The 16,911-nt window shown below is 37.8% G+C and overlaps 1 protein-coding gene across 1 annotated transcript in view; it reads right to left on the bottom strand.

The window, feature by feature from the left end:
• The window catches only part of LOC140932289 (uncharacterized), a 34,738-nt gene that overhangs the window by 16,597 nt on the left and 1,230 nt on the right, over nt 1-16,911 (bottom strand). Inside the window, exons 2-4 of the mRNA XM_073381910.1 lie at nt 11,499-12,894; nt 9,779-9,839; nt 1,160-2,241 (exon numbers count right to left, since the gene is read on the bottom strand). Of these exons, the coding sequence (XP_073238011.1) occupies nt 1,160-2,241; nt 9,779-9,839; nt 11,499-12,801 (2,446 nt within the window). The 5' untranslated portion in view covers nt 12,802-12,894. The remainder of the gene's footprint in view (nt 1-1,159; nt 2,242-9,778; nt 9,840-11,498; nt 12,895-16,911) is intronic.

Raw genomic sequence — 16,911 nt, 5'->3', positions numbered from 1 at the left:
CATCTCAGCACCTCATTCATTTCTCCATTGATTCTCTGTTGCAGCGATCGAGTGCATCTCTTTTGAAAAAACCAGGTCTGCTTTACGTTTACGACACCAGAGAAAGACGGCTCTTCTTTTGCGGAAATTACTTAAACCCTTCACATTACGCGATCTTAGTTTAAAAGCACTGAACAACTAATGTCACTGTATGCAAATTGTGGGACTGCATAGCTGAAAAACAAAAGAGCCGAAGGTGTAATTGAACAAACGAAAGGCGTGAATTTAGACATACTTTGAAAGCAAGTAAAGGATACTGATTTTGCATAGATAAAATTAATAAATAAACACAGTTAGCGAAAATTAGAATAGAAAAACACTCGAAAAAATCTCAAATACAACACTAAAAAATAAGAAAAAAAGAAAACAATGCAGGGACACACCTTAACCACCAAAACACTAGACGGTTTAAGCTCACCTTCAAGCAGATAATTTTATTTTCTGGGAATTATTAAGTTGACCATAAAGTTGAAGAAGTATCAAGCAACTTAATGGAATGGGGCACTTTATACTGTCACACTAAATACACAGGGCCTTTTAACACCGATAAATATTCTTCACAGCCATTAATAAGTGATTGGGATTCTTTATTACGATAACAGTTATTATAATAACTGGAGAGTTCCAGAAACCACGGCTAAATACAAGACTGTAGAATATGCATGAATGTAAGAAAGCATTTTTTACATTGTAAGAAAAAATTCTCTTACCATTCATATCATGAGAAGTGATAGTCTTGTATAAGTGGTGACCTACAAATGTAAACCTTAAAATTAAGAGTAGTCTGCTACACAGCCGTTTTTCGTGTCGTCACGCAATGCTCCTTCCCACCAACCGTTTCTGGGGAGGAGCGTTGCGTGACGACACTAAAAACGGCTCTGTAGCAGACTAAACTAAGAGACACTAAGACTTTGATTTAAATCGAGTTTTTCCTTTATGGAAGAATTGATACAGAAGTTTTTCTTTCATAGCTTTCCAACTTGATAATCCTACACATCGAACGAACCGCAAGTATGAAAGCAACATGCTTTAAAAAAAAAAAACAATTAAAACGTTAAGAGTTGCAAAAATAAAAATGTTGTCAAAGCACCAAAAAACAAACAAAGAAGAAGAACTTAAAGAACCAAATCGTCACAAACATGGGTCATATGATTTTCATAATGTTGAAGAAGAAGAGCCTCACTACTCATCTCCTCTTGACAAATCCAACAGCTGTGTTTCTCAATAATGACTGATCGTGCATCTGTTACACCATTGTTTCCGGTTTCCCCAGTGTGAACTCCTTCATGTCTTCTTAGGCTTCCTGCTGTGCTAAAACACTTGCCACACTGTTTACAGTCATAAGGCTTTTCCCCAGTGTGAACTATTTCATGTCTCCTTAGGCTTCCTGCTTCACTAAAAAACTTGCCACACTGTTTACATTCATAAGGCTTTTCCCCAGTGTGTATTCTTTCATGTTTCCTTAGGTTTCCTGCTTGACTAAAACACTTGCCACACTGTTTACATTCATAAGGTTTTTCACCAGTGTGGAATCTTTCATGAATCCTTAGGTGTCCTGTTTGGCTAAAACACTTGCCACACTGTTTACATTCATATGGCTTTTCCCCAGTGTGAACTCTTTCATGAGTCCTTAGGAGTCCTGCTTGAATAAAACACTTGCCACACTGTTTACATTCATAAGGCTTTTCCCCAGTGTGAACTCTTTCGTGAGCCCTTAGGCTTCCTGTTTCACTAAAGCACTTGCCACACTGCTTACATTCGTAAGGCTTTTCCCCAGTGTGAACTCTTTCATGACACTTTAGGTGTCCTACATGACTAAAACACTTGCCACAATGTTTACATTCATGAGGCTTTTCCCCAGTGTGAACTATTTCATGACTCCTTAGGAGTCCTGCTTGGATAAAACACTTGCCACACTGTTTACATTCATAAGGCTTTTCCCCAGTGTGAACTCTTTCATGAGCCCTAAAGTGTGCTATATTGTTAAAACACTTGCCACACTGTTTACATTCATGAGGCTTTTCCCCAGTGTGAACTCTTTCATGGCTCCTTTGGTTTCCTGCTTGGCTAAAACACTTGCCACACTGTTTACATTCATATGGCTTTTCCCCAGTGTGAACTCTTTCATGCACCCTAAAGTGTGCTATATTGTTAAAACACTTGCCACACTTCTGACACTCAAAGGACATTGAGGTTGCTCTTCTTTTAAGGTTTTACAGTTATGATACCTTTGGAAAGTTGAAAAACCATAATTAGGTAAATACACAATAATTATTTGTTTTGTTGCTACCAGCATAACCTTTGGGGCCTGGTGGTGAGAGGCCTGAAGGGAGTAGGTTAAAGGTGGTGTTGTCGGGGACATGTGGAAAATTAGAAAACTTTTAAGACACCCACTCCTGAAAAAGTGGTTCCACACCATAGACCAGCTGATTACATACCTAAAGTTTTATGTGACCCTTCAAATTACAGAATCCATCAACATGGGTCAGTTGATTACCGTAAAATTCTGAAAATAAGCCCCTCCATGTATAAGCTCCTCCAAATATAAGCCCCCCAAACCAGTAACGCAAAAAACCCTCCTTTAAACCGCCCCCCCAAATATAAGCCTCCCGGGGGCTTGTACTTGGAAAATAGCCCTCAAATTCAAAGTAAAACAAAGCAAAAATGGTAAATTTTCTTCCAAGTATAAGGCTAGCCCAATCAATTTTGAAACGCAAATTTCCCTCCGTAGATAAGCCCCTCCTAATACAAGCCCCTCCAAAAATAATCCCCTCAAAAAGGGCCTTTGAAAAATATAAGCCCCGAGGTTTATTTTCGGAATATTACGGTATTTGTTGACTTTGTATTTGGATCTGAGAGTTCCTTGTGGTCTGTAAAATAACACACTTTTAAAATAATGGTAATTAAGGTTCATCATACATGTACAGCATTCATACAGACAATATAGTGGAACCTGTATTACTATAAATCCTCTATTAATAGGCCTTTTCATTTCAAGCATGTTTGATGGGGGGAGCTTAACAGAGAGGGAGGATTACTTGAGAGGGGGCAGGGTTACTTAATTTACTGTGAAATGCATCAATAAACACAAAAAAGGAAGAGGAAGGAACAGACTGAAGTAATGGTTCCCTACTTCCTGTTTTGGACCAGGACCAAACAAACGACCAAACAACAGCCAGAAAATGGTATCAATAATTGATTCTTCATAATAACACTGGAATGCAAAATGGAAGCACTCAAGCACATGAAATTGGAAGATCAAAAATAAATCGCAACTTCCATACAAGATCAGTCCACATGAAGTGTTACAGTCGTGATTTATTTATCTCTTTAAGTCCCAGGAGTGATCAACATCAATTTTCCCCAAACAACATCAGTATATAATCAAGTAGAAAGGTTATGAGAATTAATAAAATGATCACTTGAAGGAAATATGTGAACAGGCAAGGGCCAATTCCAAAACACAACACGTTCACGATCACAAATGTTTTTACTATTAAACCAACCATAAAAGTAAATTCCTACAAAGAGCAAAAAAATAATAGTTACAATACAGAAAAACTACTTTAAGGCGACTGCAAAATGAAATTAATGAAAAACAATGAAAATGAAGCTGCTTACCAAATGCTGAGGATGACAGGGTTGGTGGTCAGGGCCACCGAGAAAAAAATCTACTTTCACTAATGCTGTTACACTAATTGACACGTAAACTGGTAAAAAAAAAAGGCGAGATAACAAACTCTAACGAAATTTACATACAGCACGTAACAAAGGAGCGTAATTAACGAAAAGAATACACGACAACAAGTAAGTGAGAAAACAAAAAACAAAAGGAAAAAAAATTGGCCCCAACAATATGCTTTGATCTTTAAACAAATTCTCTCAACCAGTTTATCAAGAATTGCATGGAGACCAGTGTGGAGAATTTCCATGTTGATCTTGAAGCTTAAAGGGTTATAGCATCCATCACTTATTTATTTGGTCTAAAGAGGAACAGGGTTTATTCTAGGAATTGGCTTATTCTCTTAATCTTAATAAGAGTCCAGTGGTTACCCTTGTTGTTATTCTGTAGGTGGCCTTTTCTTCAAGAAAGTGGGGTGCATATATCAGCTAAAATAATGAATATGATTTCAAGTCACACTTAAAAAGAATAAATAATACCAATTTTTTTAAAAAACTGATTTCGGTCCTTATACAGATTAGTTTAAGGGACACGGTCAGCTATGGAACCACTGGTTTTGCCAGTTTAAAAAGCATTTATCTCAAACCAAAATCAAATTTAGAACTGCTATAGCTAGCAGTAACCAAGGGTTTACATTTACCTTAGAGCAAGGCTGCTGGCTAAGAGAATTTTTGGGAGCCCTTCAGGCTCCTCAAATAAAAAGTTACATTTCTAGGGGCCCATTAAAAAAGACAGTAACTTTATTAATATGTCACACTTCTAGCTCATGACAAACGGTGCACTAATCTGTTGATCGACAACCTTCAAATTTATTTTATTATTTATCCAACTCAAGGGCACAAATAGTAGCATACAGTAGTAAAGGATCAACTAACATTCAAGGGCCAATCTCCTTTTTCCTTTACAAGAGATGTTATTTGCTTTATTGTATTTCAAGAATGGACCCCTACAGCCAGTGTACCTAAACCTAGTTTTAATTAGTTCATCAGAATGACCATATTGATAGTGTCTGTATCTAAAGTTGGCAATCTTGACCACTTCCTCAAGACTTGATTCTCTCTCCTTGAAAGGCGGACAATTTTGTCTCATTACACAATGCTAATGAGCATTGCGTGATGAGATGAAAACAGAAGAATACATCAAACTCCAAATTGAGTTTTAAAACACAAACATTGAGTCCTCAGTTTCGAGAAACAAACATTTTTTATATTCACCTCTTGAAAGGACTTTGAGACACGATTTATTTCTCATTAAAAATAAAGACAGCCATTTGCAAAAAATGCAAATGGTACAGCGAAGAGCACTTGCATGTACAAGTGCATATGCAAAGTTAATAAAAAACTGCCACCGAAAGGTTTTTTATGTTAAAGCTTGGAAAATTGTCTCAGTATTTTTGTATGAAGTCTAACTTTTAAACTATCAAAACTGTTTTTAAACTTGTCAAGGTATGTATTTACATGCTTTACACTAGGCAGTGTCAAGGCTACTGCCTACTGGAAGCCTGGTCGCCACAGGCTCCTATAATTTACTTATGGGCGATCAAAATTTGAAACAAGGAGCCTGAACAAGTGCATAAAAATCATGATTCTCAGGCTAACTTCCGTTAAATGAACAAGAAAATTCCCCGCTCATTCTGCACTTTTGAAACAAAAACAGAAAACATTTCGTCATCAGCTTTTGGAAAAAAATATTTCCACCAATAAAAGGTAAACAAACAAGCACTTGTCTTGCTGCAGTGTAGTTGAAGTTTCTTGTCTCAAAATGGAGTCAAATGAATTTCATAGTCTTACAAAAACCGTCAACAATAAAATCAAGACCTTTCCCCCAGCATTAGAAATGTTGGGTCACTATTGCATGTAGTAAAATGATACAAAGTCCTGATGCATGGAAAAGCAAGAGATTTCATTTACACATGACAAAAAGTATTTTATTTTTAATTTTGCAAGTTTGTAGTGTTTTCTAACTTGCTACGGACACGAATGGTACACTCAGAGGTTTATTTTATCATTTATTCAGCATTATCTACGTCTCCCTATTTTTTGCTGTACGTTTTGTGGAAACTTTTGAAAGGCTTGCAAAAACATTTCAGTTTTTGAAAATCTTCATGACGGTTATTCAAGATCATTTAGACATAGACATAGACATAGACACTTTGTTAATCCTTTACAGGGTAATTTGTTGTATTGCACTGCGCGTTTTGCAAAATTAAAACGGATTTTGGGTTTTTTTGTTCTGTCAATCATTTTAGCGAAGGCGAGGTTAATGCAAATCACAATGTAACATGTTCGCCCAGCTTGGCTGAGAATGACTCTGACTGCTCAAGAATAGCGAAGGAAATCGCGATGGTGAGTGGATTTTTTGTCGAACGAAGGAGGCAGACATTGCTTTATTCTTGCAAGTGACAAGAATGAGAAAGATGATAAAAATCTGCGAAGCAAACTTAACTAGTCGATTATTGCCCAAAACAGGACGATCACAAAGCAACAAGCCATGTAATAAGAAACAAACAAAACAAATCGAGATTCACCAATCTGCAAGTAAATATGTATTTCCTAAGAGGTCCTCTAAGATGATTGAGGGAACACAAAAACCCAAAATATGCAAAATGCACAGCGGGATACAACAAATTTTGCTATAAGTCCCAATAGTGACCAACATTAATTTTCTCCTAACGATATCAATGCATCATCAAAAGAAAAGTTTATGAGATTTACACCTTTTGCTGTTTATTACGAGAAAATATGCATTCATTTGCATGAAACAGCAATCAATAGTGCAAAGATCCATTCATTAGAGTGAAAAAAAGGAGCATTTGCACATAAATCATATTCACTTACAATTTTTGCATAATTAATCAACATTCAATCACCTGCTCTATTTTTCTTTTCCTTTTCTTAAGTGGGGGTATGTGAGTATTGTTACAATCTAGAGCTACAATCGGCGACAAAATTACAATGTAGTTGAGACACTTTGCCCTAAAGCTGATGCTTTACTGACTTCTAAACGGGAAATAAAGCTTTCCCTCCCCCACCCCCTCCATGCAATGTTGCGCCACTGTTCGAGCTAGAACTACAACTTTGAATGAAGGGGAGTGGGGAGGGAGGAAGATTTTCTTCGCACATTTTAGATCAACTTCCGAAGCTTACAGGGCGTGTAAAATGATCAGAAACAAATTGGTTTATCGACCCAGTTACGCTGCAATCGGAATGATATGCTTGACTAAATGGCGAACGCAGTTTAAATCAAGTGATCGATGCGATCATCATGTAAATTACCTTCAAAAACCATTGCAGTGTCATTGAAAGATTTCGCAAGAGGACGGCAATGTCCTGTGTAACCTGTGTGACTAACGTATCCTTAATGTACTGAAAGCTTGTCTTACCTTAAGTAACAAGATATTTCCGCCTTGATCAAACACACGAGGGAAAATGCAACCAAGAAATGGCCTGTCTGGAGGATTCACAGATTCACACAGCCGCCATCTTAATTTTGCATTGTGACAGAAACCTGGGGAGAGAACAAAAACACGCCGGTGGTCTGCGGGGGGCCGTCGAGGATATGGATGTTCGTCGGAGATTGTGAGCTGGATGACATGGCTAGGAGGGTTAAGAGAAGAATGTGAGCTAAGGTTGTTTTTTTACTTGTTTGTTTGTTTGGTAGTGTCAAGGAATTCAATTGCTGTACTTTTAGTGCATTTACTTTTATGTAGCCTCTCTTCCTTCTATGTGCAAATCGTTTTTCCGATGGAAGGTTAGGGATAGACAACAACAAACGTGTTTGGGGTAGTGAGGGCTGTTCTCGTTGGCCATTTTCCTGTAGGCTGCAGCCCTTTGAGTTATTTTTTCGAGTTTTTCAAACAAGCAAGGCCAAGCCCCAGGTGGGTGTGGAGCGCCGGGGTGAAGTGAAGACCACGGACTTTGATCAGATCAATGAAAAACGATCCCCGGGTACTGAAAAAATACAACAAAACGCATCCATATCTGACTCTGTGATTGAACTTTGACTTCTGGTGTTTTCCCGCGTTTCTTGTCCTTCAAAGAGAATTCCATTTATCTATAAATACGGTTCTCAGTGACAATGGACTGATTGTCAGTTGTACTAAAAGTTATGTGAAGCTGGTTGCTACAAGTCAGAGGATGATGAAATCTGCTTTCAAACTTTTCCTCTACCAATCCCGGCGTAACCACTTGAAGTAAATCCGCGAACGTTTTTTAATCGAACTTAATCGACCGATAATGTTCGATTAAGTTCGGTGATCGAAAAAAATCGAACTCTCACAAAAAAAAAATTAGTAATTAAATCGAACTTTGAGTGAGTTCGATTAGGTTCGATGGTCGAAGTTGGCATTCATTCGATTAAAAAATAGGGCGATATAAAGAAAATTGTGCGTGTTTTCCCGAATGTTTTATTTTTTGTAGGGTGTCCTACGACTGAGTTATTCCGGGAGTAGTTGTGGCGGATCAGTGTACAGTATAGTGTATTTTTTTTGCAAGAAGAAAAACACCCGGGAAGAACAAGACTATAATCCTCAATCACACAGTGAATATTATGGTCCGTTAAAGACTTTTTTACTTTATAGCGTCCCTTTTAGGTTCAGACCTTCTCCACTTTTGTATTTGCCACGTGGACCAGGGAAACTAAGCAGCGCTACAGTAAAACAAAGCGATCAAGCGAATCCAATAAACCCGGAACATTTCTGTTTCATGATCGTAAATAATCTGGTTGTTTTGTTGCTTTGTTCTTGCTTATTTTGAGTGTAGATTAGAACGTTCATTAAAGTTTGATTGCTTCGATTGAGTGCGGCAATCGAACTCTCACGAACTTTTTTGGTTCGATTGTGTTCGATTACTGAACGTAATCGAATCCAATCGTTCGATTGAGTTCGATTACCGAACGGCAGTTCAAGTGGTTACGCCGGGACCAACATCAGGAGCAAGTACAGTGCAAGACATAAATGCCGGATTGGTCGTTTTCATGACGCTAAAGAATAAAGACGGTTTATCGGCAGCCGCCCATGCACAGACAGACGGTTACTCCCTCATCAAAATACGCCAACATAGACAGATTAGACCAGATTAGCTTGCGTGGCAAGCGTTTAAAAGGGAAGGGAAAGGGGGTGATGAGCGCGAAAGAAACACGAGGGGGCCGCGCCAAACACCCACTTTCCCTTCCCTTTCAAGGACCTGCCACAGAGGCCATAGATAGGTCAGTTCGACTCCAGTAACTTCAGTTTGATACTGAATGCAGACAAATACAGCTTACAAAGGCTTAAAATAAAAAAATAAAAAACGAGGCGCACGAAGTAGTATCCAGCGTATGTAAGAGAAGCTAAATCTGAACAGTTTTTTTAAGGAGCTTGACTTGATAGACTCTTGACGTTCAGATGACGAATTTATTTTTCAAAAATTTTAGCTAGTATTTCTATTGTTTTTTTTTTATCTCGATGGATGTTTGTATCTTTTTCAGCTCACTGATTTTCTTGAATTAGCCATTTTTCCAGCGGATATGATCAGATTCACTTATTTAATATCCTATGTCCAATCTGTACATTTTAATTTTTTTTCTGTGGCTAAATTGTGAATTGACTTCCAAGTCTCTTAGTATATTTGTGTTTACACTTAACAGAAACTATTGGTTAAATATTCGTTTAATTTTATTTTACAAAATGCGGAGAATCAGAGATAACTGGTAAAACTTGTTTCGCTATAATCTTCTTAGGTCATCAGTACTAGATTGATGATGAAGAAAGAAAAACACGGCGATAGGCGGTGATAAACATGGTAAACCAAAACTGTTTTTTCGTAAAATATGCCTCATTTTCAAAATTAATTGTGTTAATATCAAAATTTCAAAACGATTACAAAATTGTCTAATCTTGGCTATCACACCCTAATATCCGAACAGTACGCGTCCAAAAAAATCCAGATTGTTTGAATTTTCGTGCTAGCCGGAACAAACACTTGAAATAACTGGATTGATCCATACAGCAGCTGCCTCCTGCTCTGATCTTCTTCTTAGTTCCAACACTTTCCCCTAAATTCAGCATCTTCTCTTTACCGTGGAGAAATGCTCTTTAACTGGTTGTTCATGCTGTTGCCGCTTGTCAACTGAAAATTACCTGGAATTTGATTTAAGAACATTGAGAAGACAATAACAAATTCTCAAGTGCTGAGAGGCGCACTCTAAACCCCAGCGGCAAACACTTCCGGTTTCGAATTTTCGATTTTGGGATTTGTTTGGGTAGGAAAAATTTAGCAAGTAATTTCTGGGCAGCTTGATCTCAGTAGGGATTATTTTGGGTATTCAAAACAATCTGAAGATTCATGATAGTTATTTCATTTAACGCTTCCTGGAAATTTTTATGGCTTGTTACGAGATTTTTTGCTGGTTAAATCTTGGTCCAGGGAGTTCTTTGGGTTTTGTTTGAAGCCCTAGGGATTTTGGGGGGTTTTGATTTTTTGCCCATTTGATCATCCCTGTCACTTGAACTGCGGAGTAGCCCCCACCCCTCGTCCCCCACTGGGCTCTAAACACACACACATTGGACAACTTTAAAACGGTAGGAAAATTCAAGCGTTTTCGCTTCCTTACGGCTTTAGAGTTACAGTGGACTTTAAGTTTAATATACCACAATCCTTTAGCGTCATAGAACAAAGGAGGAGTATAAATAACTTTTGCTTGAACTAACGTCTTTATTGATGAGCGAGCACGTTCTTGCGATCGAAAAGCAGTTTCGTTAAATGGAATCTGAAACCAGATTCAGATACCAATCTGAACGATCCAAGTACGGAGGTGGATCGTTCAGATTGCAATCTTAGATTGGTTTCGTCCTTGATGCAATGAAAAATCAAATTTCGCATCGCAAAATCCAGATTTAGATTGGTCAAAAGGAACGCAACCCAAAACAGTAACGTATTTCAATCGTCTTCGCCTTTCCACAAGAAAACGCTTAAACGATAGAAATAGACAGCATCCCTTACACGGCATGCGCTGTATGGTGTAACAAAAAACGTCGTTGCTGCGAATGTCTAAATAATCAGAAAAAACAGTTCAAGTTTGGCTTGAAAAGTTTAATTTTCGTTGTGTATAACAGATAAATTGGTGTGAAGTGGGTTTGATCTCAGCCAGACTGGTTACCAGGCAAGGACTAACGAAACTCGCCAAGAGATCAAAGGCATTAAAAATCGAATTTGAACCACCAGTTACTTGGTTTTATTTTCTTGGAATTATTAAGTTGACCATAAAGTTGTAGTAATATCAAGCAACTTACTGGGATGGGGCACGTTATACTGTCAGACTTAATACACAGGGCCTTTTAACACCAATAAATATTCTCCAAAGGCATTTTAAAATAGGTGATTGCTATTCTTTATAAGAAAATAACAGTTATTATAATATCTGGAGAGTTCCAGAAACCACGGCTATGAGAACATTATAAATACAAGACTGTAGAATATGGATGAAACTAAGGAAGCATTTCTTTACATTGTAAGAAAAAAGTCTCTTTCCATTCCTATCATAAGAAATCATAGTCTTCCACAAGTGATCACGTACAAATAGGCAGTAGGACATTGATTTAAATCGAGTTTTTCTTTTATTGAAGAATTAACACAGAAGTTGTTCTTTCATCGTTTATTACAACTTGATAATCATATACATCGAATGAACCGCAAGTATGAAAGCAACATGCTTTAAACAAAAACTTTTAGAGTTGAGAACTTAACAAGATTGTCAAAACACCAAAAACCGTTTTTTTAACTTCAAGAATAATCGTCACAAACATGGGTCATATGATTTTCATAATGTTGCAGAAGAAGAGCCTCACTACTCATCTCCTCTTGACAAATCCAACAGCTGTGTTTCTCTATAATGACCGATCGCGCATCTGTTACACCAGTGTTTCCGGTTTCGCTTTCTGTCTGCTGGTGCTCTGTAAAGCCTGTAGCCCTGACATCAACGTTTTCACTTCTTCCTCTCTTCCGTCTACAGGATTCCAATCGTTTGGAAAGACGTTTGTTTTTCTGGGAAAATTTACGTGACCTTTCCTGAGTGTGTAATCTTTCATGACTCCCCAGGTTTCCTGATTGGTTGAAACACTTGCCACACTGTTTACATTCAAAAGGCTTTTCCCCAGTGTGAACTCTTTCGTGACTCCTTAGGCTTCCTGCTTCGCTAAAACACTTGCCACACTGTTTACATTCGTAAGGTTTTTCTCCGGTGTGAACTCTTTCATGTCTTCTTAGGCCTCCTGCTTCACTAAAACACTTTCCACAGTGTTTACATTCATAAGGCTTTTCCCCAGTGTGAACTCTTTCATGAGTCCTTAGGCTTACCGCAACACTAAAACACTTGCCACACTGTTTACATTCAAAAGGCTTTTCCCCAGTGTGAACTCTTTCATGAGTCCTTAGGTGTCCTGCTTTACTAAAACACTTGCCACACTGTTTACATTCAAAAGGCTTTTCCCCAGTGTGAACTCTTACATGCATCCTTAGGCTTCCTGCTTCGCTAAAACACTTGCCACACTGTTTACATTCAAAACGCTTTTCCCCAGTGTGAACTATTTCATGTCTCCTTAGGCTTCCTGCTTCACTAAAACACTTCCCACACTGTTTACATTCAAAACGCTTTTCCCCAGTGTGAACTATTTCATGTCTCCTTAGGCTTCCTGCTACACTAAAACACTTGCCACACTGTTTACATTCATAAGGCTTTTCCCCAGTGTGAACTCTTTCATGTCTCCTTAGGTTTCCTGCTTCGTTAAAACACTTGCCACATTGTTTACATTCATAAGGCTTTTCCCCAGTGTGAATTCTTTCATGAGTCCTTAAGCTTCCTGCTTCGCTAAAACACTTGCCACACTGTTTACATTCATAAGGCTTTTCCCCAGTGTGAACTCTTTCATGAGTCCTTAGGTTTCCTGCTTCGCTAAAACACTTACCACACTGTTTACATTCATAAGGCTTTTCCCCAGTGTGAACTCTTTCATGAGTCTTTAGGCATCCTGCTTGGCTGAAACACTTGGCACACTGTTCACATTGATATGGCTTTTCCCCAGTGTGGAATCTTTTATGAGCCATAAAGTATCCTGCATTGTTAACACACTTGCCACACTGCTGACACTCAAGGACATTGAGGTTGCCCTGCTTTAAAAGTTTTACAGTTAGGATACCCTTGGAAAGATGAAGAACCATAATTAGGTAAATACAGATTATTTGTTTTGTTGCCACCAGCATAACCTTTGGGGCCTGGCGGTGAGAGGCCTGCAGTGAGTAGTTTAAAGATGGTGTTGTCACGGACATGTGGAAAATGAGAAAACTTTTAAGACACCGGCTCATGCAAAAGTGGTTCCACAAAATATACCAGCTGATTACATACCTAAAATTCTACATAAACCCTTCAAACTAGAGAATCCATCAACTGACAACAAGGGTCAGTTAATTATTTGTTGACTTTGTATTTGGATCTGAGAAATGCTTGTGGTTGGTAAAATAACACACTTTAAAAATAATGGTAATTAAGGTTCATCATACAGCATTCATACAGACAATATAGTGAAACCTGTATTACTACAAATCCTCCCTGGAGAGTACCAGGATTTATTCTAGGAATTGGCTTATTCTCTTACCCTTTGTAAGAGTCCAGTGGCCACCCTTGGTGTTGTTCTGTAGGTGGCCATTTTTCCAAGAAAGAGGGGTTCATATATTAGCTAAAATAATGAATGTGATTTCAAGTCACACTTAAAGAGAGTAAATAATATCAATTTTTTTTTAAAACTGATTTTGGTCATTATATAAATTAGTTTAAGGGACACGATCAGCTATGAAACCACTGGTTTTGCCAGTTTGAAACACATTTATCTCAAACCAGAATTAAATTTAGAACTGCAATAACTAGCAGTAACCAATAGTTAGGAAGTGCGAGTGAACATTTGCATTTACCTTAGGAAAGGCTGCTGCCTAAAAGCATTTTTGGGAGCCCTTTGGGCTCCTAAAATAAACAGCTACATTTCTAGCGGCCCATTAAAAAAAACAGTAACTTTATTAATATGTCACACTTCTAGCTCACGCTGCACTAATCTGTTAATTGATAATCTTCAAATTTATTATTTATCAAACTGAAGGGCACAAATAGTAGCATACAGTAGTAAAGGATCAACTAACATTCAAGGGCCAATCTCTTTTTTCCTGTACTAGAGATATTATTTGCTTTATTGAATTTCAAGAACAGACCCCTGCAGCCAGTGTACCTAAACCTAGTTTTAATTAGTTCATCAGAATGACCATATTGATAGTGTCTGTATCTAAAGTTGACAATCTTGACCTCTTCCTCGAAACTTCATTCTCTCTCCTTGAAACGCAGAAAATTTTGTCTCATTACACAACGCTAATGAGCATTGCATGATGAGATGAAAACAGAAGAATACTTCAAACTCCAACAGATTGAGTTTCAAAATGCAAACATTGAGTCTTGAGTTTCGAGAAACAAGCATTTTTTATATTTAAGCAATAGAAAACGTTTTCCGTGTTTGCATATATTGTATTATATATTGTTTATATCAGGCTATGCAAACACAGGAAAAAAGTTTTCTATTGCTTTTATAAAATAACTTTCCCGAGAAAAAACACAAAACTCTTTGTATGGGACTGATGATTAAAAGAGAAATTCTTACCAGTCGCAAAATCTTGTCCACGAAGTCTTGCACGCGTAATCAGTTCTTGTTTTGCAAAAAGATGCTTTGCAAAATACAGATTTTTCTCGCTTAAAACGGTCATCTTTAAGCGAAGAAAAATGTACACACCTTCTTTGAAACGATTTTCCAAGTTTCAGCCGACGAAGGAATGGGTAAATAAAGTAAACTTTTTGAGTTTAAAACTCGAAAACTTTTTCAAATTTGTGCTTGCGTGATTAGCACGCGAAAAACCAAACAACTTGACGCCACAGCCATGTTTACATACTCTCATGCAAACACTCCTGTCGGCCAATCAGAGTGCGCGTACTATCTTAGTTATTTTATAATTATTACTTGAACGGATTTTGAGACACGATTTATTTCTCAAGAAAAAGAAAATCAACCAAACGGTACAGCCAAGAGCACTCGCATGTACAAGTGCATATGCAAAGTTCATAAAATGGGGCCACCGAAAGGTTTTTTATCTTAAAGTTTGGAAAATTGACTCAGTATTTTTGTATGAAGTCCAACTTTTGAACAATCAAAACTGTTTTTATACTTGTCAAGGTATGTATTTACATACTTTACACTAGGCAGTGTCAAGGCTACTGCCTAATGGGGGCCTGGTCGCCACAGGCTCCTATAATTTACTTATGGGCAACCAAAATTTGAAAAGAGAATCCCGAACGGATGCATAAAAATCATGATTCTCAGGCTAACTTCCGTTAAATGAACAACAAAATTCCCTACTCATTCTTCACTTTTGAAACAAAAAAAGAAAACGTTTGGTTGTCAGCCATAGGAAAAAAATTTTGTGCCAATAAAAGGTAAACAAACAAGCACTTCTCTTGCTGCAGTGTAGTTGAAGTTTCTTGTCTGAAAATGGCTTCAAATGAATTTAATAGTCTTAGAAAATCCGTCAATAATAAAATCAAGACCTTTTCCCCACCATTAGAAATGTTAGGCCACTATTGTATGTAGTAAAATGATACAAAGTTGTGATGCATGCAAAAGCAAGAAATTTCATTTACACATGACAAAAAGTATTTTATTTTTAATTTTGCAAGTTTGTAGTGGTTTCTATCTTGCTACAAACATGAATGGTACACTCAGAAGTTTTATTTTATCATTTATTCAGCGTTATCTACGTCTCCCTATTTTTTGCTGTACGTTTTGTGGAAACTTTTGAAAGGCTTGCAAAAACATTTCAGTTTTTGAAAATCTTCATGGCGGTTATTCAAGATCATTTAGATCATAGACTGTTAATCCTTTACAGGGTAATTTGTTGTATTGCGCTGCGCGTTTTGCAAACTTAAAACAGATTTTGGGTTTTTCTGTTCCATCAATCATTTTAGCGAAGGCGAGGTTAATGCAAATCACAATGTAACATGTTTGCCCAGCTTGGCTGAGAATGACTCTGACTGCTCAAGAATAACGAAGGAAATCGCAATGGTGAGTGGATTTTAAGTCAAAGGAAGGAGGCAGACATTGCTTTATCCTTGCAAGTGACAAGAATGAGAAAGATTATAAAAATCTGCGAAGCAAACTTAACTAGTCGATTATTGCCCAAAACAGGACGTCCTGTCAGAAAGCAACAAGCCTTGTAGCAGGAAACAAACAAAACAGATGGAGATCCACCAATCTGCAAGTAAATATGTATTTCCTAAGAGGTCCGCTAAGATGATTGAGGGAACACAAAAACCCAAAATATGCAAAATGCACAGCGGGATACAACAAATTTTGCTATAAGTCGCAATAGTGACCAACATTAATTTTCTCCTAAGGGACCGGTCATTATTTGTGTGGGGGGGTGGGGGGGGAAAAACCATGGGGTGGGCCAGGCCTATTTTTTTTAGAGAAAAGGGGTGGGCCGGAAGAGAATTTCACGATGATTGGGGGTGGGTCATTGTGTGTTTTGTAAAGGATCACACTCACTACAACTCATGTGGGAGATCTAAATAAATTCTAATGCAATGCTGGACATAATTAATATGACACAACTGGATGTCATATGTAGGTATCCAACCTAAGTGTCAATGAGATCCGTAAGCAAGAGCGAAGAAAAGAAAGCAAGTTCGAGCCTTAAAAGATGTATATTGCTATGACTGGAAAACACTTGTAGAGAAGGGGGAGCTTGACACTCTGAAAGCCCCCGAGTTGGACAAATACATTGAGCATAATAAACTTAGCAATAACGGAAAAAAAATCGACAAAATCAATCGAATCAATCTACATTTCCTTCAAGCGTCAGTGTTGGTGAGGACAGTGATGAGAGTGACAGTGACAATGACCTTGTTTTGTGTGATGAAAGTGAAAGCAAAAGTGAATCAGATGATGACAGTCATACTGTAACAATACAAGAAGGCACATCAACAAGAAGTGGCCGCAGGGTAGGACACTGGTCCACAAGATATGCTGATTTCGTTCAGTGAACAGGAACTCCTTATAGAGATATAGATTGAAAGGGGTTGGGGGTGGGTCACCTCTTACATAAAGTTATATGGGGGTGGGTCAAGAA

The sequence above is a fragment of the Porites lutea genome, chromosome 3 (assembly GCF_958299795.1).
Source record: "Porites lutea chromosome 3, jaPorLute2.1, whole genome shotgun sequence".
In the NCBI taxonomy this organism is placed as follows: domain Eukaryota; kingdom Metazoa; phylum Cnidaria; class Anthozoa; order Scleractinia; family Poritidae; genus Porites; species Porites lutea.
Note: the sequence above shows the minus strand (reverse complement) of the source record. Positions and strands in the feature narration are given on the sequence as shown.